The following is a 25238-nucleotide window of genomic DNA, read 5'->3' on the forward strand; positions in this document are numbered from 1 at the left end:
GAGGCCACAGTAGGAGAATTGCTTGAGCCCAGGAATTTGGCACCAGCCTAGGCAACATAGCAAGAACCCATCTCTAAAAATAAAAGAAGAAAAAGAAAAAAAAAAAGTACTTGATGTGTGTGATTATAAAACTGTAATATTTATCACAGAAATTTTGGACAATACAAGTTTTCTTGTTAAGTTATAGGCCAGGCACAGTGGCTCATGCCTGTAATCCCAGAACTTTGGGAGGCTGAGCTGGGTAGATCACTTGAGGTCAGGAGTTCGAGATCAGCCTGGCCAACATGGTAAAACCACATCTCTACTAAAAATACAAAAAATTAGCTGGGCGTGGTGACACATGCCAGTAATCCCAGCTGTTTAGGAGGCTGAGGTAGGAGAATCACTTGAACCCAGGAACCAGAAGTTGCAGTGAGCTGAGATTGGGCCACTGCACTCCAGCCTGGGTGACAGAGCGAGACTCCCTCTCGAAAACAAAAATTATAAAATTGCCCATAAATCTACCATTTATAACCACTGTTAACTATAGTAGCTCATTTTAGTATATATTCACAGCCTGCTTTTGTGTATGTTAATGGGATTATACTGTGTGTTCATCAGTCTGTTCTTTCTTACTGAACAATAAGCGTTAACTAAACATTTCCCAATAATAGTAAATATTATTTAATTCAATTTTAGTTTGAATTTTTTTGAGATAGGGTCTCATAGCTGGAGACTAGGGGCATTAACATAGTTCAATGTGGCCTCCAATTCCTGGGCTCAATTAATTGTCCTGCCTCATCCTCCAAAGTGGCTGGGACTACAGGTGTGAGACACCATGCCCAGCCAATTTCCTAAAATTTTTGTAGATACAGGGTCTCATTTTGTTGCCCAGGCTGTTCTTAAACTCCTGGGCTCTAGCGATCTTCCCGCTTCGGCCTCCCAAAGCACTGGAATTACAGGTTTGAGCCACTGCACCCAACTTAATTTAATTTTAATGGCTACATAGAATAATGTATAAATGAGAGACTGTTACGTACCAAGACAGTGTTCAAGTCTGGGAGTGTAATGTTGATCACTTCAAACTTAGCCTTTTTTCTGAGACTGAAGTGTGATATATAAATAAATAATTTCATAATATAGATCTACTAGAATTTTTTTTATTTTTTGAGACGGAGTTTCATTCCTGTTGCCCAGGCTGGAGTGCAGTAGCACCATCTCAGCTCACCACAACTTCCACCTCCTGGGTTCAAGCGATTCTCCTGCCTCAGCCTCCTGAGTAGCTGGGATTACAGTTATGTACCACCATGCTTGACTAATTTTTGTATATTTAGTAGAGATAGGGTTTCTCCATGTTGGTCAGGCTGGTCTCAAACTCCTGACCTCAGGTAATCCGCCCATATCAGCCTCCCAAAATCATAATTTATTTAAGTTACCTGTGTTATGGAACCTTTAGCCTTTTTAGTGGTTTTCTTTGCTAGAAAAATGTTTTAATGAATATCCTTAGGTATTAATATTTGTATGTATTTCTAATGATGTTCCTAAGATAACTTCCTGAAAGGAGAACTGTGAGGCCAAAGGATATAGATCTTGAAGTTTGTTGATATATATTGTAAAATTCCTGCAAGAAATGTAAAAAAAATGTAACAACACCAGCAGATTGTGAGAAGGCTTGCTTTTCTGTGCTGTCACCAACCTACGTATTACCTATCAACTTGATAGATAAAAAATGTGTCTTATTTAAAATTTGTATGTCTTTAAATACTAGTGAGGTTGAGGGTTTATTCTTTTGCCAAATACTTATTTTTGTCATTTGCCCATTTTGATGGTGTATTGATTTCTTGGATACTTTTTTTTTTTTTTTTGAGACGGAGTTTCGCTCTTCTTACCCAGGCTGGAGTGCAATGGCGCGATCTCGGCTCACCGCAACCTCCACCTCCTGGGTTCAGGCAATTCTCTGCCTCAGCCTCCTGAGTAGCTGGGATTACAGGCACGCACCGCCATGCCCAGCTAATTTTTTGTATTTTGAGTAGAGACGGGGTTTCACCATGTTGACCAGGATGGTCTTGATCTCTCGACCTCGTGATCCACCCGCCTCGGCCTCCCAAAGTGCTGGGATTACAGGCTTGAGCCACCGCGCCCGGCCTCTTGGATACTTTTTTTTGGGGGGGACAGGGTCTCACTCTGTCGCCCAGGCTAGGGTGCAGTGGCTCGATCTCGGCTCACTGCAACCTCTGCCTTCTGGGTTCAAGTGATCCTCCCATCTCAGCCTCCTGAGCAGTAGCTGGGGCTGCACGTGTGTGCCACCATGCCTGGCTACTTTTTTGTATTTTTGTAGAGAAAGGGTTTTGCCATGGTGCCCAGGCTGGTCTCAAATTCCTGGACTCAGGCAGTCTCCCTGCATTGGCCTCCTAAAGTGCTGAGATTACAAATGTGAGCCACCACTAGGCCATTGTTTCTTTTTAATAATGGCTTTATTGAGACATAGTTCACTTGCTATAGAATTCACCCCTCAACCATCCTCAAGCCCCTTTCACCCACTAGTCTTACATTCTATCTCTGTAGATTTTCCTGTTCTTCACATGTTATAGAAATGGAACCATGCAGTATGTTTTCTTTCACTTAGTGTAATGTTTTCAGTAGGTTTCACTTGTTGTAGCATGTATTATTTTATCTCTTTTTATTGCCTATAATTTGTGAATATACACATTTTATTTACCCATTCATCAGTTGGTGGACATTTGGGTTGTATCTACTTTTTGGCTATTATGAATAATGCTGTTGAACATCCATGAACAGGGATTTGTGTAGACATGTTTTTCAGTTCTCTTGCATGTATACCTAGCACTGGAATGACTGAGTTGCATGGCACCTCCATATTTAACATTTCGAGGAACTGTCAAACTGGTTTTCAAAGTGGCTACACTATCTTACAATTTCATCAGCAAGTTTGAGGCTATTTCTCCACATCCTCACTAATGGTTGTTATTACCTGTCTTTTATTTAGCCATTCTGATGTCATGAAAGTATCTCATTGTAGTTTTGATTTGTGTATCCCTGATAACCACCTTTTCATGTGCTTATTGACTATTTGTATATGTTTGGAGAAATGTCTGTTCAAATCCTTGGCCCATTTTTTAATTGGGTTGTTTATCTTTTGATTGTGGAGTTGTAAGTGTATTTTATGTATTCTGGATACCAGCCCCTTCTCAGATATATGATTTGCCAACATTTTCTTCCATTCTTTGGGTTGTTCTCTTACTTTCTAGATGGTGTCCTTTTTTCAGCACCAAAGTTTTAATTTTGATGAAGTCCAATTTATGTAAGTCATGTGCTGCATAATGATGTTTTGGTCAGTGATAAACACATATACCGCAGTGGTCCTAAGAGATTATAATACTGTATATTCACTGTACTTTTTCTATGTTTGGATATGCTTAAATACACAAATATAATTGTGTTACAATTGCTTACAGTATTTACTTCAGTAACATGCTACACATGTTTGTACTCTAGGAGCAGTTGACTATACCATGTAGTCTAGGTGTGTAATAGCCTGTACCATCTAGGATTGTGTAAGTACACCCTGATGTTTGTACGTGACAAAATCATCTAGCTATGTGTTTGTCAAAAATCATTGTTAGGCCGGGCGCGGTGGCTCAAGCCTGTAATCCCAGCACTTTGGGAGGCCGAGGTGGGTAGATCACAAGGTCGAGAGATCGAGACCAACCTGGTCAACATGGTGAAACCCCGTCTCTACTAAAAATACAAAAAAATTAGCTGGGCATGGTGGTGCGTGCCTATAATCCCAGCTACTGAGGAAGCTGAGGCAGGAGAATTGCCTGAACCCAGGAGGTGGAGGTTGCGGTGAGCTGAGATCGCGCCATTGCACTCCAGCCTGGGTAACAAGAGCGAAACTCCGTCTCAAAAATAAAAAAAAAATCATTGTTAAGCTGCGTATAACTGTATTTTTTCTTTTGTCTCTTGTGCTTTTGGTGTCACATGTGAGAAATTATAGTCTTACTCAAAGTCATAAAGATTCACTCTTGTTTTTTCTCCTAAGAGTTTTATAGTTTTAGCTCTTACATTTAGGTCTATGACCTATTGTTTGTTAATTATCATAGAGTTGTTTCTCAGAATCTGTTTGGGATTGGTTCCAGGATGGCTTGCAGATACTTAGATGTGTGAATGCTCAAGTTCCTGATATAAAATGGCATAGTATTTGAACATTGAATATGACCTAGTACATTCTCCCATATACTTTAAGTCATTTCCAGATTATTTATAATGGCTAATACAATGCAAATGGTATATAAATAGTTGTTACACTGTATTTTAAAAATATGCATTATTTTTATTGCTGTATTCTTATTTTTTCTGAATATTTTCAATCTACAGTTGGTTGAATCCACAGATGTGAAACCTGTGGAGACAAAACTGGATAGGGAGTGAAGCCAGGGTCCAGCTTCATTCTTTTGCATTCCTTTTGCATGTTGATCCAGTACTGTTTGTTGAAAAGACTATATTCTTTCTCCATTGAATGGTCTTGGCACCCTTGTCAAGAATCGTATGGTTATCTTTTAACTTTTGACTTGGCTGCTTTACCAAATTCCCTTTTTAAAATTTTTTATTATGAAAATTTTCAAATGTATGGAGAAGTAGAAAGAGGCTAGTATAATAAACACCCAACTCACATGGTATCTTGATTTAGTAATTAATATTTTGACAGATTTGCTTCATACACACATATATACATCTAAGTACCTTAACATTTCTGACACATAATGTTCCACACTAAAATACTTCAGTGTGTTATCTTTAAGAATTAAGGAGATGTTTAATTCCAATACTATTAACACATGTAACAAAACTGTCAATAATTCTCAAATATCATCTAAAATATCTACTCCACACTAAAATTTTCCCTATTACCTTACAAAATGGTATTTTTTAAGCTCTTTTATTGAAGCCAGAATCTAGTCAAAGACCATTGTATTTGGTTGTGATGTATCTTATGTTATCTGGAATGGCAGACAACCCCACCTCCTTCCCTTCTCCCTAATAAATTTGACCTAAAAAACAGACAGGTGTTTTATCCTGTAGCATTTCCTACCTTCTGAATTTGCCTCATTGCATCTCGATGTCATTTACCGTATTTCTTTATCTTCTGTATTTCACATAACCTGGATGTTAGATTTAAAGGACTGATAAGATTCTAGTTAAATATATTTGGCAAGAATACTTTATAGATGTTGCTATGTATTTTATATTGCATCAGGGGCATGTAAAGTCTGGTTGCCTCATTCTTGGTTTGCTGAAATTGAGCACTTGGCTAAGAAGCTGATGACCTAATCATTCCTCGATGAAGTTTTTTTGTTGTTTTGCTTTTCCCTTGAACAAGTAATATGTGGGTGGATATCAAGTAAAATCACTATTATTATTTTTTTGATCCTCAAAGTGTATCTATCTTAACTTTGGCCAGTGGCAACTCTCAAGTTGGTTCCTTTGTCCTTTTGTTACAGTCCCATTAGCATTTGAACGTTTCCTTGTATTTTAACACAAAATGGCTCAGGCTCCTTTTTATGACTTTCTTATCCCAGACCTGGAATCAGCCGTTTCTCAAGGAACTCTGATACCTGCCAATGGTGTTTACAGTCCATAATCTGTATGCTAGGACTTTTCAGTTGATTGTTTCAGAAATTACTCAATAAATAATTGATAAATAATGGTAGTTTTAATTCCCCTTTTCAAGTATCCGCAGCTTGTTTTTCTTTTTGTCTTTTAAATTTCTGAAATCATATTTCTGTAGTTCCTTATGCTGTTTCATACTTTTAATTGGCTGTGCATCTAGTGTTTAACTTCAAGTATGAAGTGGGATTTCAGTGAGATAATGGTCTTTATTATGTTAATGGTGTATCCTATTCTTAGATTGCTAACATTTATGAAATTACCTCCTTTGAATTATTGAAGTTGTAAATTACATTAATAGGATTTCAGTATTCTGATGCATTTCTGAACCCTGGTCAATTCATGGTGTATCATTCCTTTGTTCTACTGCTGATCTGCTGTGCTAGAATTTTACTTAAGATCATTTGTCCGGATGCCATATTGCTTTGGAGAAACATCAGATCCCTGCTTTTACTCACCTGGACCATGCCACATGCCATTACACTTCCAAGTGTCTGCCCTAGTAACTTCTAATTTCATATTTGAAACCACTGTTTCTTTGTCAAATCTTGTTACACATGGCATGTCTTTTCACACAGAAGTGATGGAACAGTTACCTGATACACTTTTTTTAAAATTAAACTTTTTATTTTAGAATGGTTTTTAATTTACAGAAAGGTTCCAAGAATAGTAGAGAATTCCTATATATTTCATAGCCAGGGTCTCCTGCTGTAAACATCTTAAAATATACTGTGATGTGTTTGTCACAGCTAGTGAATTAATATTGATACTGAATCAATATTGAATTTATTGTTATTAACATCTCTACTTTGTTCAGATTTTCTTATTTTTTTTTCTAATACCTCTTTTCTGTTCAAGAATCCCATCCAGTTTACTACATTATGTTTAGTCATCATAACTTAGGTTTCTCTTGGGTGTGATGTTTCTCAGACTTGTTTTTAATGACCTTAACAGTTTTGAGAAGTACTAGTTGTATATTTTATAGAATGTCTTTCAACTTGTTTTGGGGAGAAAAATCCCAGAAATAAAAAATGCCATTCTCATCACATTATATCAGGAGTATAGGCTAATAAGATTATTTGTTTTGTTTGTTTGTTTGAGACGGGATCTCATTCTGTCATTTAGGCTGGAGTGCAGTGGCACAATCATGGCTCACTGCAGCCTCAACCTTCCTAGGCTCTAGTTATTGATCCTCCCACCTTCACCTTGCCAGTAGCTGGGACTACAAGCACAAGCCACCAAAGCCAGCTAAGTTTTGTATTTTTTGTAGAGACGAGGTTTTGCTATGTTGCCAGGGCTGGTCTCAAACTCCTGGGCTCAAGTGATCCTCCCACTTTAGTCTTCCCAAGTGCTGGGATTACAGGCAGTGAGCCACTGCGCCGGCCATGATTTGTCAGTGATGATGGTAATCTTGATCACCTGGCTGAGGTAGTATTTGTCCATTTTCTTCACCACAAAATTATACTTCCTCCCCTCCTTTCCATACCATACTCTTCAGAAGAAAGTTACTATGCAGAGCCCATACTTAAGGATCAGGAGGTATGCTCCACTTTGAAGTGTGACATAAATTATTTACAGTCCTCTTATATGGCAAATTTCTTCATTCTCACCTATTTATTTAATCATTTATGTCAGTATGGACTCATGAACATTTATTTTATACTCTGTGTTATAATCTAATAAAAGGTTATTTGTTTGCCTAAATTGTTTTGAGTTTAGCCATTGAGAACTTTTTCCACTGGTTCTTCTGTTCCTTTGCCATACCCCCATCATGTTTTTTTAAGCACTTCAAAATGTTCTTTCCCTGTCGCATTCCTAGAATCAGCATTTCTCCGAGGAACCCTGACCCATGTGCTTTTTTGATTTGTCTAGAAGGTGACAGCTACCTCTTCGAGGGGCCTCCTGGGACCCTCAAAATACTAACTTTTGTACTCTGTGTAGCCTGTATTTTAAGGCAGAACATTTGAAGTATGCTGCCAAAATATGTTGAAAATCTATGCAGTCATTTTTACATTATGTACTAGCAAATAATCTATAATTTCTGGAATTTTCCATTTTCTTCAGTGATATTGCTGTTTGATTTGTAGTTGTCTTTCTTTGCTAGGTTTCAGAATCAGGGTTGTACCATCTTTAAAAAAAATTTTTTTAAATATAATTTTATTTTTTGAGACAGGGTCTTGCTCTGTTGCCCAGGCTAGAGTACAGTGGTGCAGTCTTGGCTCAGTGCAATCTCCATCTCCCTGGGTTCAAGTGATTCTCCTGCTTCAGCCTCCCAAGTAGCTGGGATTATAGTCATGCTCCACTACACCTGACTAGTTTTTGTATTTTTAGTAGAGATAGGGTTTCACCATGTTGGCCAGGCTGGTCTCGAACTCCTGTCCTCAAGTGATCTGCCTACCTTGGCTTCTCAAAGTTCTGGGATTACAGGCATGAGCCACCGCATCTGGCCTGTACCATCTTTATGAAGTGAATTATGAAGCTTCCCAACCTTTTTTAATTTTATAGAACAGTTGAAATATTACAACAATATACTTAAGTTCTTCGATTGAAGCTATTTTTAAATCACAGATAGTAAATGTTTACTGTATAAAATTTCAAAAATCCCAATAACAGAAAAAAGAACAGAAAGTTCAGCCATAATTCTGTCATTCCAGATTCATATTTTTAAGAACATATTAAATGTTGCCTATTTTTCATAATAATGGTAACAATCACAACCAACAGTTGTTGAGCTCTGTTGTGTGTTGAAAAATCTCTGAACTGAGAGTCAGAAAACCTAGATCCTAATTCATGTTACTCACCTCACATTTTGTGGGCCTGTCTTCAATCGTAGAATTGACATCAGATGTCCCTACTGGTTCTAAGTTTGCTTATTTTATTTTGCACAAAAATAATCTCATTGCTTTATATGAAGGACGGCACCAGATCTCACTTCTTAAATCACACTTTTCCTCTAGTCCTCTGTGCCTCATGCTAGCCTGTGATACCTTCATCGCTCCCTTGTACCCCTTCTGCTGACTTGTGTCTGCCTGCTAGACTCTGCACTCCACCTGCTGGCTGTTGAGGCTCAATGGTGGTGTCTCAGATGTGCCGTGTACAGCTAGTGCTCGATTTACGACCACGGTCGGGATGCGGAATGGTCGTAACACGATTTGGTCGTAAGTTGAGTAGGCTGTGTGTACAGTTGAAATGGTGCACGCAGAGATGGTAGTGCTGCCGGAAGCTGGTCCGCACTGTCGTACGCCCAGCTGGGCAACGTTTGCGCTGCCAGACGCGGAGCAGTCGTGGCTAGCGATTGTGGTCGTAAAGTCGGATCGTAGGTTGCGTGGGTTGTAAGTCGATTAATACCTGTAGTTTAAAGGTAAACATAGGTTAAACAGATGGCCTAAAGCACATGCAGTCCAGCATGGTTAAAGCAATATTGTGAAAGTAGACAACTGTTAAAAACTATTATTGGACATATTCAAATTTTTAATTCACAAAAAATTTTGATAGTCATAAAAGTAGTTTAGGATTAAAAGCAACATATTTATGTATAACTTCAAAAGTGTCTCTTTTATTAATCTCATTTCTGACAAAAATTCTGGAATTAAGTGTTCCTGAGGAAACTGAGTCTTGGGGAGATAAAATGATTTGTATGAGGTAACATATTAAATGGCAAATCTACAAATCAAACCAATTCTTGTCTTATATGTAATACCAGCATTCTTTAACTAACCACATCATACTTGCATATAGAGAAAATATTTCACAAGTTTAGACATTTCCCAATTTATGTAGCTCCTTTTGTGTTAAAATATAGGCATTTAAATATATGTGTGTGTGTGTGTGTGTGTGTGTGTGTATAACCAAAACCTCCTTTGATTTGAAATGTCAGCATTATTTCGGGGATAATGTTAATAGTATTATATTGATTCTTTGAAATGTATCAATTGAGGGCAAAATATCTAAGTATTTTGAATTTTGATAAAAGACAGTGAATGCCACTCAGCCTTTGAAGTATGAGCCCAGGTTAAAGACTACGATGTTGCAATGCCTTTGAGTGCTACCAGGTGGCGTGAGTGCACCACACAACTGTATCTGAAATATTTATTATTTTTGGCATAAACTTTGTATAGTTTCTGAACCTTAAACTGTTAATGGAGTTTTAAATGAATGTGAATTTGAGCTTACATTACATTATAGTAATGATCAGCATTACTTCCTCTTTTTGGACAACTTATATAAAAAGCTAGAATACTTAAGTTTTTGAAACTTTTAAATTCATTGTTAAGCATTATTATGATTTCATTGAAGGGTGTTTTAAAAGGCAAGATCAGGACATTCTCACTATCCTAATGTAAAAACGAATCATTTTTCTCTCCTTACTCCTTCTGTATACATGCATATGTACATATATTTGTATATTCATAATCATAATAAAGGTATATTTTATTTTTTGTAAAAAATTCTTCATATTGTTTTTAATCAGAGTATAAAATGGCTTATTTTACCTATCAAGTCAGTAACCTGGTAGTTGATGTGTTCTCTTTCTAGAAAACTGGTGATTCACATTGTCTAACAACATGTAAACATTTTATTGGATTGAGAGTGAATATTCAGTATTCATATTACTTGAGTTCTTTTTTTTCTTTTCTTTTTTTTTTTTTTTTTTTTTTGATGGAGTCTCATGGCGCGATCTGGGCTCACTGCATCCTCTGCCTTCTGGGTTCAAGAGATTCTCCTGCCTTAGCCTCCCAAAGCAGCTGGGACTACAGGTGCCTACCACCATACCCAGCTAATTTTTGTATTTTTAGTAGAAATGGGGTTTCACCATGTTGGCCAGGCAGGATGGTCTCAGATCTCTTGACCTCATGTTCCACCCGCCTCAGCCTCCCAAAGGGCTGGGATTACAGGCATGAGGAGTTCTTTTTAAGAGTACATTTATAGCCGGGCGCGGTGGCTCAAGCCTGTAATCCCAGCACTTTGGGAGGCTGAGGCGGGTGGATCACAAGGTCGAGAGATCGAGACCAACCTGGTCAACATGGTGAAACCCCGTCTCTACTAAAAATACAAAAAATTAGCTGGGCATGGTGGCACGTGCCTGTAATCCCAGCTACTCAGGAGGCTAAGGCAGGAGAATTGCCTGAACCCAGGAGGCGGAGGTTGCGGTGAGCCGAGATCGCGCCATTGCACTCCAGCCTGGGTAACGAGTGAAACTCCGTCTCAAAAAAAAAAAAAAAAAAAGAGTACATTTATATTTATCTACTTTCTCTAGTTCAAAAACGAAATACAAATACAAAAATTCAAGGTGCTTTAAAAAAACAATATATCCTCCCTTTTGAAAATTTATGTGTTCACTTAGCAAATACTTGTTGCATGCATTTTAAGAGTTAGGCCAGTGCCAAGAAGGAGATAGACATCATTCTTGCTCTCAAGGGTTTCAATTCAGTGGGGGAAAAAAATGGGAAAATAGATAGATTACTATACTATGAAGTCTTGAGGGAAGTGTAGGATTATTGAAGCTACAGAAAACCAAATGGATTTTAAAATTCTATTTAGCTGTTTTTCTTCTTCAGATAGTTACAGCTCTTTTTTATTCTTAATACTCTCCATGGAAGAATAATCTATACCTTATTTAATTGAATTCTGGTGTCTCACCTAACCTATCTTCTTGTATCAAACATATTCATCTCTAGACACCTTTAGTCCATGCCCTTATTCTCTGCAAATCAAAAAGTATATTCATTTGGTGTAGCACTTCCCAGTATATGTCTAAGGAAGACTAGTGTTGTTAACTGTCCCTTGAAAAGTGGAATCTGAGGTGAAATAAATTTGAGAATCATTACATATCAACACTGCATTTTGAAATTTCAAGATGCTTATTAGTATATTATCTGTTCTAAGAAATACTACCTTAAAAAAAAATTGACCTCAGCATTTCCTAAACATTTTCAACAGAAAGAGCCTTTTAAAAAAATTTTTCTTAACCTATGGGACTAGTGTTAACATTTCGAGAAACATTGAGCTAAATTTTTTCAAGTGTTTTGATCCTTCTCTGGTACTGTATTCCAGCTTCCATGAGATGTCTGTAGCTTTTTTAAAAAAGCTTGTTGCGGTGATACAAGTCTCATAATTGCATGGTAGAACTTGCTGTAATGATACAAGTCTCATAATTACATGACAGAAATTTCTTAAAGCCCTTATGTTTTATCTATTTATTTCTATATTCCAACTTTACTAACACTAATTGAGTTTAATTCTATTAGTGCTGCTCATAAGCACCATAATTTAATTTATTTAGCCGACATGTCATTAGTTCTTTCAGTGAAGACTCTCATGGCCAGAACTTTCCAAGAACTTCAAACAGTATGTTCCCTTTCCCCCTACTTTTTTTCTTTCCATGAGTAAGATCAGGGTTTATAATGTGTCCCAACGGCTTGCTCTGTATAGCTCCTTTTTAGTGGATTGAATGTTAATAGGAATAACATTGCTACTTTTTTTTTCACTGAACAAAATATATGAAATTATTTTCTCTAATAAGTTTTCTTATTTTTAAGGTAAAGCTTTCCAGTTTGAATTTAGATGACCACGCAAAGAAGAAATTAATTAAGCTTGTAGGAGAGCGATACTGCAAGACCACCGACGTGCTTACCATCAAAACAGATAGGTAAGGGGAAAACTGCTCGGCCGACTAGTCACATGCGTTTCTTTATTGTCCTCCAGTTCCTTTGCAGTCCTTTTTAAAGAAATTATATTGAAGATGGGGGAGAGGATAGCCTTTTCTTACTAAGCTGAGTTCTCTAATTCATATTTTTAATATCCTCACACTAGCCTACTATTGCTGTGATCTTTATGCAGAGGCATGCTTAGCTAATTTAATGTTATTTTTAACCTTGATTTTAATATATCCATGTATATAAGACTCAAGAGAGATACCAGAAGAAAAAAGTGTGATTTGCTAGTGATTAATGCTTAAACAGGCTTTTACACATTCAAATCATATAAAAATCTTATAGTTCAGAAGTATTATTAATGATCTATGTGGAAATTGGTCAAGGCACATTTCTAAATAGTCAAAATTTCAGAGCCAGGACAGATGCTTGTAAAGGCAGTATTAAATTTATAATATATGAATTTATAAATCGGGTCATTTTTATTTGAAGTAAAGAAAGGTTATTGGTGCGTTTTTACTAAATGGCTATTTTATTTTTAGTTTATTTTATTTTTATTTTTATTTTTATTTTAGTTATTATACTTTAGTTGTTTTTAATTTATGACAAAGTATAAAAGACCCACTTTTAGAGATAAATAAGTGGGTCGATCTGCTTTCTTCCTGCCCATCCCAGTTTGAAAGCATTTGGAGGTGTCAATATTGATTAGGTCTCAGGATTTGCAGCGGTGGGAAGAAGGAGCCTGACACTCATGCAGAGATTGCAGCAGTGTGGAGGCAGAAAAAGCTTGGGACCATGGTTTGTGATTATTAACATATGGGAGAAAGATTTGAAATACATTAGGAATAGTCCTTTTACTCTCTTTAGATAATGTTGGCTTTTTTTAGTTCATACAACTTAAAAAGATGCCTTTAAAATGCTGTTGTTTGAAATGCCGTGAGTATCCAACAATGCTGCCTTTTTGCCTTCTTTTTTTTTTTTTTTAAATTAACACAACACTTCAGTTTCCAGGCATTTTTTTTTTTCTTTAGCTACTTTTACAAGTGTTAGTGTGTGAATATTTTATGGTTAACAACTATTTAGAGTAGAGGACTTAAATGTAAGTACAGAGTAGGTAGTACAGTTGAAGTTATTTGTCGTATAATGGATTTCTTTGATATTTAAAGAAATTAGAAGTAATTGTATCCTTCTCTACATTGTTTTATTATCCTTAAAGCTTAGTGTGTCATCTCATGTATGTAGAAGTTTTACCTAGTTTTAGGTTATTAGTTCCATTTTCAATACAGCAGCAACAGCACAGCATTGTATAGTGTAACTCATTTTTAAAAGCACAGCTCTAGGAAAATCAAGATTAACATTTAGAGTAGCATCTATCATCTTTCTGTAGTTACTTATTTTTATTTATTTTTATTTATTTATTTATTTATTTTTTTGAGACGGAGTTTTGCTCTTGTTACCCAGGCTGGAGTGCAATGACGCGATCTCGGCTCACCGCAACCTCCACCTCCTGGGTTCAGGCAATTCTCCTGCCTCAGCCTCCTGAGTAGCTGGGATTACAGGCACGCGCCACCACACCCAGCTAGTTTTTTTTTTTGTATTTTTAGTAGAGACGGGGTTTCACCATGTTGACCAGGATGGTCTCGATCTCTCGACCTCGTGATCCACCTGCCTCGGCCTCCCAAAGTGCTGGGATTACAGGCTTGAGCCACCGCGCCCGGCACTTATTTTTATTTTTTATTTTTAAATTTTTTTAGAGATGGAGTCTCACTCTGTCACCTAGGCTGGAGGTCAGTTGCACAGTCATAGCTCACTGAAGCCTTGAATTCCTGGGCTTATGCAGTCTCCTGCCTCAGTTTCCCAAGTAGCTAGGACTACAGGTGTGTACCACCATGCCTGGCTAAGTTTTTACTTTTTGTAGAAACAGGGTTTTGCTGTGCTGACCAAGCTGGTGTCAAACTCTGCCCTCAAACAACCCTCCCACTTTACCCTCTGGGATTACAATAAGCTACCATGCCCAGCCCTATATTTACTTTTTAGGTGAGCTCATCAGATATGTTTATGTTATCTGGCAGATTCTTGGCACGAGATGGTGAAGAGAACTTGTATTGAACACAATGATAGTAAAAGTAGTGAGCCAGGCGCTGTGGCTCACACCTGTAATCTCAGCACTTTGGGAGGCCGAGGCAGGTGGATCACCTGAGGTCGGGAGTTGGAGAACAGCCTGACCAGCATGGAGAAACTCTGTCTGTACTAAAAATAGAAAAATTAACCAGGTGTGGTGGCACATACCTGTAATCCCAGCCACTTGGGAGGTTGAGACAGGAGAATCACTTAAACCCGGGAGGCTGAGGTTGCGGTGAGCCCAGATGGCACCATTGGCCCACCAGTCTGGGCAACAAGAGTGATACTCCATCTCAAAAGCAGTGTGGTGGGGGGAGTGTAAAGCTATTATTGTATACATTGTAACTCCATTACTAATGAAAACAAAGAGATACTCGTAATTAAGTTAAAATAACACCAGTATTTAGCTTCTTCAAGTAATGAACTACAAAGACTGTTTTTCTTCCAAAAACAGTTTTCCTAAAAGCAGAGAAGGAATACCTGAAAACATTATCTTCTGTATTTAGTATATTGTGTATTTTGCAAATCATTCTATATACTGAGTTTTTAGAATTTTCACTTCTCCTTCTTTCTCCTTAATAGGTGTCCTTTAAAGAGGCAGAATTATGATTATGCAATGTATCTACTAACAGTGTTATACCATGAGTCTTGGGTAAGTGTGTGTGCATAGTTAATGATTTTGTCAGTGTAATTTAGATGATGTTAACCTTTGAAAATGCTGTGTGGCAAATACTCAATTGAGTATTTTATGAACTACTAAATAATCTAAGTCTTTATGAAATGTCATAGGTAGCTTCTACTGATTTTAAAAGTGAAGATCTTGAAATAGATTATTCAGTTCATCTCAGGACCGTGCTGAAATCATATTCATAAAATGCCTTGAAACTTTAGAGTTTTTGACTTTGTTTTTTTGTTTGACTTTGGGTGAAAGTTGTCAGCTATAAAGAGAATAATAATTATCTGTATAATTTGAGAATTTACAATTCATCCTCTTTTTAAATAAACTGCAGAACAAAACTTTATAGAAAGGTATTTTATGTTTATTGAAATTTTTAGTTAACATGTAACATTTTGTGTGAACATTTGACTCTTGTACATTAGGGAGAGCTAAGGCAATTAATTATGGCTTGAGTATTCCTTATCCAAAATGCTTGGGATCAGAAGTGTTTCAGATTTTAGATTTTTTCAGGTTTTGGAATATTTGCATATGTATAATGAGATATCTTGGGGATGGGACCCATGTTTAAACAGGAAATTCACTTATGTTTCATATATACTTTTTACACATAACCTAAAGGTAATTTTATACAATATTTTCAATAATTGTGTGCATGAAACAAAATTTTGACTGTACTCCATCACATGAGATTGGGTGCAAATTTTCCGTTTGTGGAGTCATATCAGTGTTCAAAAAGTTTTGGATTTTCAAGCATTTCCGATTTTGGATTTTCAGATTAGTAATGCTAAACCTGTGTTTAAATAATATTAAAAATAATCGAGTCTGAACTTACAGAGTTTTCATATAAGTATGTACATTTATAAGGAAGATTTTGCTATGCTTGAGCAACAGCTCATCTGATTTGAAGTTGGTAGCCAGTATGTTTAGGTAACTTACAGTTTGAAATATTAATTTTTAAAGTGAAAATAATTTTAGCTATGCATTTAAATTAAATTTTTTTGTGCCTTACCCAACATGGGGCACTCAATAGCATTTCATACTAGGAAAATTCAAAGTAATAATGATAGCTGAAGAAGGGGGTCATGCTCTTTAGAAAGGTCATGCTCTTTCATGTCAGTGTCTATAGAAACAGTGAAGAAAAGGAAAATGAAGTAAAGAAAAATCTAAAACATAAAAGATTTCATATGAAAGAGGGCTTACATTTGTTTTTAATGACTTAGAGATATAGCAAGATAGAAACAATAGTAAGAGACAGACTTCAATTCTGTGAGAACTTTTTTTTTTTTTTTTTGAGACAGTCTCGGTCTATCACCCAGGTTGGAGTGCAGTGGCACCACCTCAGCTCACTGCAGCTTTCACTTTCTGGGTTCACGGGGTTACGGACGTGTGCCATAACACCGAACTCTTTTTGTTTTTTGTATTTTTAGTAGAGGATTTCACCATGCTGCCCAGGCTGGTCTCAAACTCATGGCCTCGAGTGATCTTCCTGCCTCAGACTCCCAGAGGAGAACTTAAAAAACAACAAAAAAAATGGGTCTCACTCCGTCGCCCAAATCGGAGTGCAGTGATGCGATGTTGGCTCACGTCAACCTCCATCTCCCAGGCTCAAGCAATTCTGCCTCAGCCTCCCAAGTAGCTGGGATTATAGGCACGCACCACTACTGCCTGGCTAATTTTTGCGTTTGTAGTAGAGACAAGATTTTGCCATGTTGGCCAGGCCGGTCTTGAACTCCTGACCTCAAGAGATCCACCTGAGTTGGCCTCCCAAAATGCTAGGATTACAGGCGTGAGCTACCACGCCCAGCCCCCCCAAAGGGAAACTTTCTAAAAGAGCCATCAGAAGATGCAGTGGACTACTTTGATAGGTAGAAAACATTCCATCCAGTACTCACCTGGTGAAGATAGGCAAAAAAAACCCCAAAACAAACCAAAAAAACCATATTCCTTGAATAGGTAAATCCTATGGCCTTTGAAACCTCCTTTCAGCCCTGAGTTACTGTGATTCTGTGAATACATGCTGCTGTTTTCGAAACTGCTCATGGCTTTTCCTTTATATTAAGATAAAAGAGTTTCAACACCAGAGGATGAATGGAAAGTGAAAGAAAAAAATTTTGTTGTGAGATTAGTAAAAGACAAAAAGTTAGCCGGTAAGCTCTTTTCCTTTTTACAGTATTTCTATTATCACAGTTTATCTGGATTTTCTAGTTCCTGGCTTCAGGAGCAACTTCAGAATAGCAGTTAATCTCTCTTTCCTGCACAATTGATTTTAGGAATGTCGTTGGCTTAAGATAATTAAGTTTCCTTTTGAACCAGCAACATGGCTGAATTAGCTACAGCTTTATGGCTGCTGCTGAAAGAGTTAATAATGAACAAGAAATACAGCCAGTTTTGACTCTTATTTTGCAAACATCTTATGAAATGAATTTGCCCAGAAGGAAATGATAGGTATAAATTCAATGGAAGTTGATTTATGGGATTCTTTCTGTGGTTCTGTGACATAGAATCCAAACAGGGTTGCATTCTGGATTCACACAGAAGCCTTTGGTCTTTAATGCTCGTTACTTTGATGCCAGGATAAGTAGCCACATACAACTGTCCAAACAGGTATACTTGAAGACTTCCTATATTAACATTGGTTCTTGGTCCTTTCTAAACAAGTACCGTCAGTGAAGAAGCTTTTTAATACAGATGAGCCATGAGATTTTGTGGAGCTGCTACAACAGAATTTCTACTGAATTGAAATATATTTTCTGTTACCAACATGGAATTCATACTTGAAATTGATGTTATCGCCCGTTTTTTAATCAAATAGTTAGAGAGCCTCTTTTTAATCCATTGCTTGATTTGGTATAAGTTAGCTTCTGAGCGTTTAATACACGAATATATACTTCTCTTGGTTTTTTGTTTTGTTTTGTTTTGTTTTTTAGAGAGAGGGTCTTGCTTTGTTGCCCAGGCCAGAGTGCAGTGATACGATCATGGCTCACTGCAGCCTCCCAGGTTCAAGTGACCCTTCCATCTCAGCCTCCTCAGTAGCTGGGACTACAGGTGCACGCTACCACGCCCAGCTAATTGTATTTTTTTGTAGAGACAGGATTTTTACTGTGTTGCTCAGGTTGGTGTCGAATTCCTGGGCTGGAGCAATCCACCTGCCTTGCCTCCCAGAGTGTTGTGATTACAGACATGAGCCACTGCACCCTGCCTTCCCTTGGCTTTTTAAGCTTCCCCTAGAGCTTACCTCAAGTAACACTAAGGGGAAAGTAGCTGGTACTTTTATGTAGCTTGTAGTACTGAAATTCCTCTGGAGAAGTGATCATCTAGACTCCAGTAGAAGGATATGATTGTTGTATACTATTCAAAACAGTTTAATTATAGAAGTGTCAAAGTAGACTTCAGTAAGCATAGACATCACAAAGCATAAAAGCTTAATAATACCTCAAAGAACAATTATTTCGGTGCTGGGAGGGTGATAAGAGACACAGAGTCACTGGACCATTCATTTATCCTTCAGCAGTTTAAAGAAGCAAGGAGGCCAGGTATGGTGGCTCACACCTGTAATCTCAGCCCTTTTGGGAGGCTGAGGCGGGTGGATTGCCCAACTCAGGAGTTCAAGACCAGCCTGGGCATCATGATGAAACCCTGTCTCTACCAAAAATACAAAAAATTAGCCGGGCATGGTGGCGGGCACCCGTACTCCCAGCTACTCAAGAGGTTGAGGCATGAGAATTGCTCGAACTCAGAAGTTGGAGGTTGCAGTGAGCCAAGATTGCACCATGGCACTCCAGTGTGGGCAACAGAGCAAGACGTTGTTTGTTCTTTTTTGCATTGAACAACTGTTTAGTTCTCGTGTACAAGATATAGTACTAGGTGCCACTACCAAAATGAATGACCTTCTGCCTCAGGTACCTTGATTTCTGGAAGGAAACTGTTGGTTATAGTAATAGTCTGTTGAGCTTAATGGAAGTAGGAACATAGTGCTGTGAGAGGCACAGACAAGGGTTAACTCTCCCTGAAAACTTCACAGGAATGCTGATAGGTTTTAGAAAATGAATAGGGGTACCCCGTACAGAGTGAGTGAAGTACTTTCTAGGCCTTGTGGGTTTAAAGAGCATGCATAAGTTTGGTGTAGCCAGGGTATAGGCCAAGAAAGGAGATGAGGCCAGCAGTAAGTCAGAGACAGGCTGTCAAACTTGTCATGGTGTTTATTTGCAAAATTTTGATTTGTAACCAGAGGGCAATATTGAGCTGATACAGTATTTTACTAGTTATTTGAAAAAGTACTTCTCACTGTTTTTGTTTTATTTGATTTTATTTGTGGGGCTTTTCTGTGTGTATGTGTTTTACTATACAATTTTAGAGGTTAATTTTTTCTTTGGAGACTGAGTTTTGCTTCATCACCCAAGTTGGAGTACAGTAGTAGCACAATCATAGTTCACTGCATGCAGCCTCTACCTCCAACGCTCAAATGATCCTCCCACCTCAGCCTCCCTAGTAGCTTAGACCACAGGCCAGCAAATGTCACCATGCAGAGCTAACTTTTTTATTTTTTTTGTGGAGATGAAGTCTGGCTATGTTGACTACACTGGTTCTCGAACTCCTGGGCTCAGGTGATCCTCCTGCCTCTGTCTCCCAAACTGCTGGAATTACAGGTATGAGCCACTGTACCTGGCCTCCTCTCACTGTTTCACTGTTCATGAAAGAGTAAACCATCCTGTGTCATATGTCAAGTGCACTTTCATTAAAAACGGCAAATATTGGCTGGGCACAGTGGCTCACGTCTGTAATCCCAGCACTTTGGGAGGCTGAGGCGAGTGGATCACCTGAGGTCAGGAGTTTGAGATCAGCCTGGCCAACGTGGTGAACCCTGTCTCTCTACTAAAAATACGGAAATTAGCCGGGTGTGGTGGTGGGCACCTATAATCTCAGCTACTTGGGAGGCTGAGGCAGGAGAATGACTTGAATCCAGGAGGCCGAGGTTGCAGTGAGCTGAGATTGCGCCACTGCACTCCAGCCTGGGAGACAAGAGCGAAACTCTGTCTCAAAATAAATAAATAAAATAAAAATGGCAAATGTTTATTGTCTATTTGCTTGGGGTTGCTGGATATGAAGGTTAATAAATTGTGGGAAAACCATCGTTTCCAGTTGAAGAATACTCTAGTGGGAGCAAGGAGGTGTAATAATAATTATTTAAAAAGTGTCAAGATTGTCTTAGTTTGAGCTGTTATAACAAATTACCGTAGATTGAGTGGCTTAAACAACAGAAATGTATTTTTCACAGTTCTAGAGGCTGGGGAGTTGATCAGGGCGCCAGCATGGTTGGATTGGGGTAAGGGCCCTCTTCCTAGTTTGCACACGACTGTCGTCTTACTGTGTTCTAACTTGGAGAACAGAGAGAGAGGAAGGAAGTTCTCTCCTGTATTCATCATATTGAGGGTTGGAATTCCAATATCTGAATTTGTTAGGGGGACACAAACACTTGGTTTGTAGCGAGGGTTGTATAATTTGCTGTTTCATTTATAATTCTTTTCTACTTATTTATTTCTTGTATATCTTTCAAGACCTTGACCTGCTTTGAGGCTGTTATTCTTTGTCTGACTCCTGCTTTGTCTAGATAGCAAGTTATTATGTCTTATTTTATTTTCTATGCTGGTCCCTAGAACAACCTGACTGCAGCTAGTTGTCTTAGTCACTGATTGTTCCATTTATGTTTTGTTTTTCTAACTTTAGGACCTCATTAGCAGGGTTCTGACCTATTGTGCTTTGTACTTCAAAGTGTCTAGGTCAGGCGTCCCCAAACTTTTTACACAGGGGGCCAGTTCACTGTCCCTCAGACCGTTGGAGGGCCGCCACATACTGTGCTCCTCTCAGTGACCACCAATGAAAGAAATGCCTCTTCCTGAAGTGCGGCGGGGGGGCCGGATAAATGGCCTCAGGGGGCCGCATGCCGCCGGTGGGCTGTAGTTTGGGGACGCCTGGTCTAGGTCAGTGCTAGGTAAGAATACTAAATGATGAATAACAGCTATTGAGGCTGGGCATGGTGGCTCACGTCTGTAATCCCGGCAGTTTGGGAGGCTGAAGCAGGCGGATCATTTGAGGCCTGGAGTTTAAGACCAGCCTGGCCAACACAGCATCTCTACTAAAAATACAAAAAAAATATTAGCCAGGCATGGTGGCTCATGCCTGTACTTCTAGCTGCTCAGGATGCTGAGGGACAAGAATCTCGTGAGCCCAGGAGGCGGAGGTTGCAGTGAACTGAGATCACACCGCTGCACTCCAGCCTGGGCAACCAAGTAAGACTCCATCTTGAAAACAAAAAAACAAATAACAGCTATGGAAACATTGCCTATTCTTCTGAATTTCCATAAATAGACTTTTGAAGTAGGTTTTCAACTCTACATATGGTGCCAAAAAAAATTTACAATAGTTTGAGATAATTTGCGTGAATGTATGATTTGGATTATGTATTTATAAGATTTTTCATTTGATTTTTTAAGTATTTTTAAAAGTATTCAAATTCTACATTAATTTGTAAGTTCTCTACAAATACTTGCTTCTGTGAGTTTAGTTCATGATGCAGATTTACAGTTGACAATGTTAATAGAATCTATATACTAAAATTGGCTCCTCCTGGCAAGATGCATCTCTTTAACATGAAATGTATGTTTTTATTTTACACTTTATGCATAAACTTACTAATATTATGGTGTTGATTAAAGAAAAGCAACTGGCTAGGCACAGTGGCTCATGCTTTTAATCCTGGCACTTTGGGAGGCCGAGGTGGGCGGTTCATGAGGTCAGGAGATTGAAACCCCGTCTCTACTAAAAATAAAAAAAATTAGCCGGACATGGTGGCACGTGCTTGTAGCCCACTTACTCAGAAAACTGAGGCAGGAGAATCACTTGAACCTAGGAGGTGGAGGTTGCAGTGAACCAAGATCACACCACTGTGCTCCAGCCTGGGCACAGAGGGAGACTGTCTGAAAAAGAAAAAAGAAAAACAATAACTACACACATGCATTGAACGCCCCTGAGCCTGAGCATTAGTGGTTGACCAGTAATGGTAAAGAGTGACTACATGCCACAGTTTTACTTGATTTCAAACAAATACATCTGGCCTTTGTTCTAAAAAGTGATGTTGCTCTGAGAGTTAACTTGGTCTCTGTCTCTGACTTTGTGTCTTTAACTCTGTGTTGCTTCAATTATCACTTTGCATTAACACAAAAAGGACAACAAAAAGGGGGTAAAATCGTTGTTCCATTTCCCCTGCAAAACCCAGAGCGAGGCAGAGTCTTGCTTAGTTGCAAGACTCTGATATATATATAGATATCTATCTATCTATCTATATATATATATATATATATTTTTTTTTTTAACACAAAGCATTTAGTGGAGCCATCCATTTAAAATTAGGGCTAACTTTGAAGATCAGGAATCAAACAGCTTATCTTATTATAGCCTTTTTGTTTTATATGCTGAGAAATTAAGATTTAGAGGAAAGGTCAGGTACTTTGCCCAAGGTTACAGAGCTTTTTAGTGGAGGAACTCAGACCTGGACTGCAGCTTCAGCATTTCATATATTTTCCATGGTATCATATTATTTAGTTTTATTCAACTTTGACTTTCAAAATGTTACGAAATAAGAGGTGAAATCAAATCTGACTTTAACTGCTGTTTACTCTCTTTTCAGATTGAACAGTTGACTAATTAAAAATTCATCTCCCTAACCTGTTTTCAGCTGGGGGTTTTATCAGTGCCACTTGGGAAGCTTTTAAAATTACAGATGCTTGGGCCCTGCAGAATCAGAAACGCTAGGAGTGAGACCCAGGTGTATACACTTTTAAAAGCTCCACAGGTGATTCTGGTGCTGAGAGCTGATTGTGAACAATTTCTCCAGTCTTCTAGTGTTGTAAATAAGGAAAATGATTAGATTGGCTTGTCTTTTTTAAGGCAGTTTTGTACATGTAGTTTGAGTATCCCTAATTTGAAAATCTGGTATCTGAAATCCTCCAAAATCTGCAACTTTTTGAGCACCAACATGATGCTCAAAAGAGCATTTCACATTTCGGATTAAGAATACTCAACCAGTCAGTATAATGCAAATATTCTAAAATCCTTTAAAAAAACGAAATCTGAAACACTTCTGGTCCTAAGCATTTTGGATAAGGGATACTCAACCTGTTTCTAATATCAGAACTTGAGGGCAAGGAGTGGTAATTAGAATGAAAGGGGCAGGCAAGAAAATGGAGGGATTTTTCTGTTGTACTTAAGTAGGAATTTAGACTTGATGTGATAGACTAGAGGCGGTGTTCTACATCCTTAGTGGGGTGGTGCTACACAGGTGAAAGACTCATACCTCTGCCTGCAGGCAGGACTTCGTTTTATTGTGTATTTAAAAGACCTTTAAGAAAAGCTCACGTTCTTCTTCCCGCACCCAGTGTCTGAAGTCATAAATTTGAGAGTTACACTGTTTTCTTCCTTCTCTCATGATGCTTAATAAGTTACCAAGTCTTTCAGTTTTTGCTTTTAAATATTGGTTAAAATGGTTTCCCCCTCTTTATCCCTACCACTACACTCTACTAAGTTCTCATCATCATTTACCTGAAAGCTACAATAGGCTTCTAATTTATTTCCCTGTCTCATCTACCTTCTATATTACTGATAGAGTAATTGTTCAAAAAACAAATCTCTAGTACCATATTCCTTTACAGAATCCTTCAGTGGTTTCCCATTACTTAGGATAAAGTCTGGACTCTTTAGCATGTCATTCACAGCAATTTACCACCTCATTACCAGCACTCAGGAAATATACATTATATAGCATATACCTTAGCCATAATGAACATAATATGTTCTTTCATAACTTTGCATATGTTACTCTCTCTTATGCTTATAATTCTTTTTTCAAATTGATCAGCCTTGCAAATTCATATGAATCTTTTAATACACATCAAATGTAACGTCTCTGTTTCCTGCCCATTCCCTTTTCCCTCCTCCGGTTAGCATTCCTTTTATTACTTTTCTGGTAATTGCCTGTATACAAGTCTGCTCACCCCATTAGACTGTGAGATCACTGAGGACAAGGACTCTATATTCATTCATCTTCGTATTTCCAGCATCTAGTACAGTGTCTGGCAAATTTACATTCAGCAAATTTTTAAAAAACCGATCTAAATTAATTCCTCGACATAGTTAAAAATTTAGCTTTGGTATCTGAAAGAATTGACAGTAATTCTTTTTTCACTTTTATGAATATTTGCCTCTTCATGTTTTTTATGATTTTCAAATTGCTTGGGATTTTTATAAATGGTTAAACTGTTTTCTCTCATACAGCACAAGGCCTTACTTGTAATCATGAGAAGTGGAATATTACTATGATTCATGTCCTAGGCAAAGAGAGTTGTAAATAAGAAGGTAGGAGGTGACAGGCTGTGTGTTCAGTGGAGCAGATATTTCTTTGCCTTCTGTTATATCAGAATTTAACTGAGTCTTGCATGAATTAGCTATTATGTTTTTCATTGTATTAAATTTATACTTATAAGGAAAAAAAGATGATAGGTTCAAATTATGTTATATTTTTTGTTAATCTTTTTAATCGTACCTCGAGGTTCCTTAGAACATGTTGTTCTAACATTAACAAGCAGTATGGTTTTGGGCAAATTATTCAGTTGCTCTGGGCTTTAGCTTCCTGATCTGTAAAACAGATGATGATAATACTAACTCCTATGTTTGTTGTGAGAATTAAATGAGTTAATACATGTAAGGCAGTTAGAATAGTGCCTGGCATGTAGTGAGTATTCCAACAGCTGTTCAGCCTCAGCCCATGCCACTTCCTTCCCATTGGCCTTCATTTATTTCCTCGATTGTGTTAAGCCCTTTCCAGCTTCAAGGCCTTTGTGGATGCATCTCCTCTACTGGGATCACAATAGTCATCTGACTGGCTCATAGTTGACTCTTCAAGTCTCTCATTAGACTGAACGTTCCCGGAGAACACTGTGCCTGGCAGAGTAGTTGTACAATAAATATTTATTGAATTAATGAAAAAATGAATAATCGAGCCAACTGGAAAAGAGAACAGGATCACATGGAATGGAAAGTTGCTTCTTCAGGGGTTGGGGTCAGAG

General features: G+C 38.0%; 1 protein-coding gene across 1 annotated transcript in view; it reads left to right on the forward strand.

Annotated features, from left to right (window-relative positions):
• Positions 1–25238, forward strand: part of MRPS35 (mitochondrial ribosomal protein S35) — a 54258-nt gene that overhangs the window by 23925 nt on the left and 5095 nt on the right. The window contains exons 6-7 of the mRNA XM_010337347.2: positions 12207–12316; positions 15024–15093. Coding sequence (XP_010335649.1) covers positions 12207–12316; positions 15024–15093 — 180 coding nt within the window. The remainder of the gene's footprint in view (positions 1–12206; positions 12317–15023; positions 15094–25238) is intronic.

The sequence above is a fragment of the Saimiri boliviensis genome, chromosome 7 (genome assembly GCF_048565385.1).
Source record: "Saimiri boliviensis isolate mSaiBol1 chromosome 7, mSaiBol1.pri, whole genome shotgun sequence".
Classification (NCBI taxonomy): domain Eukaryota; kingdom Metazoa; phylum Chordata; class Mammalia; order Primates; family Cebidae; genus Saimiri; species Saimiri boliviensis.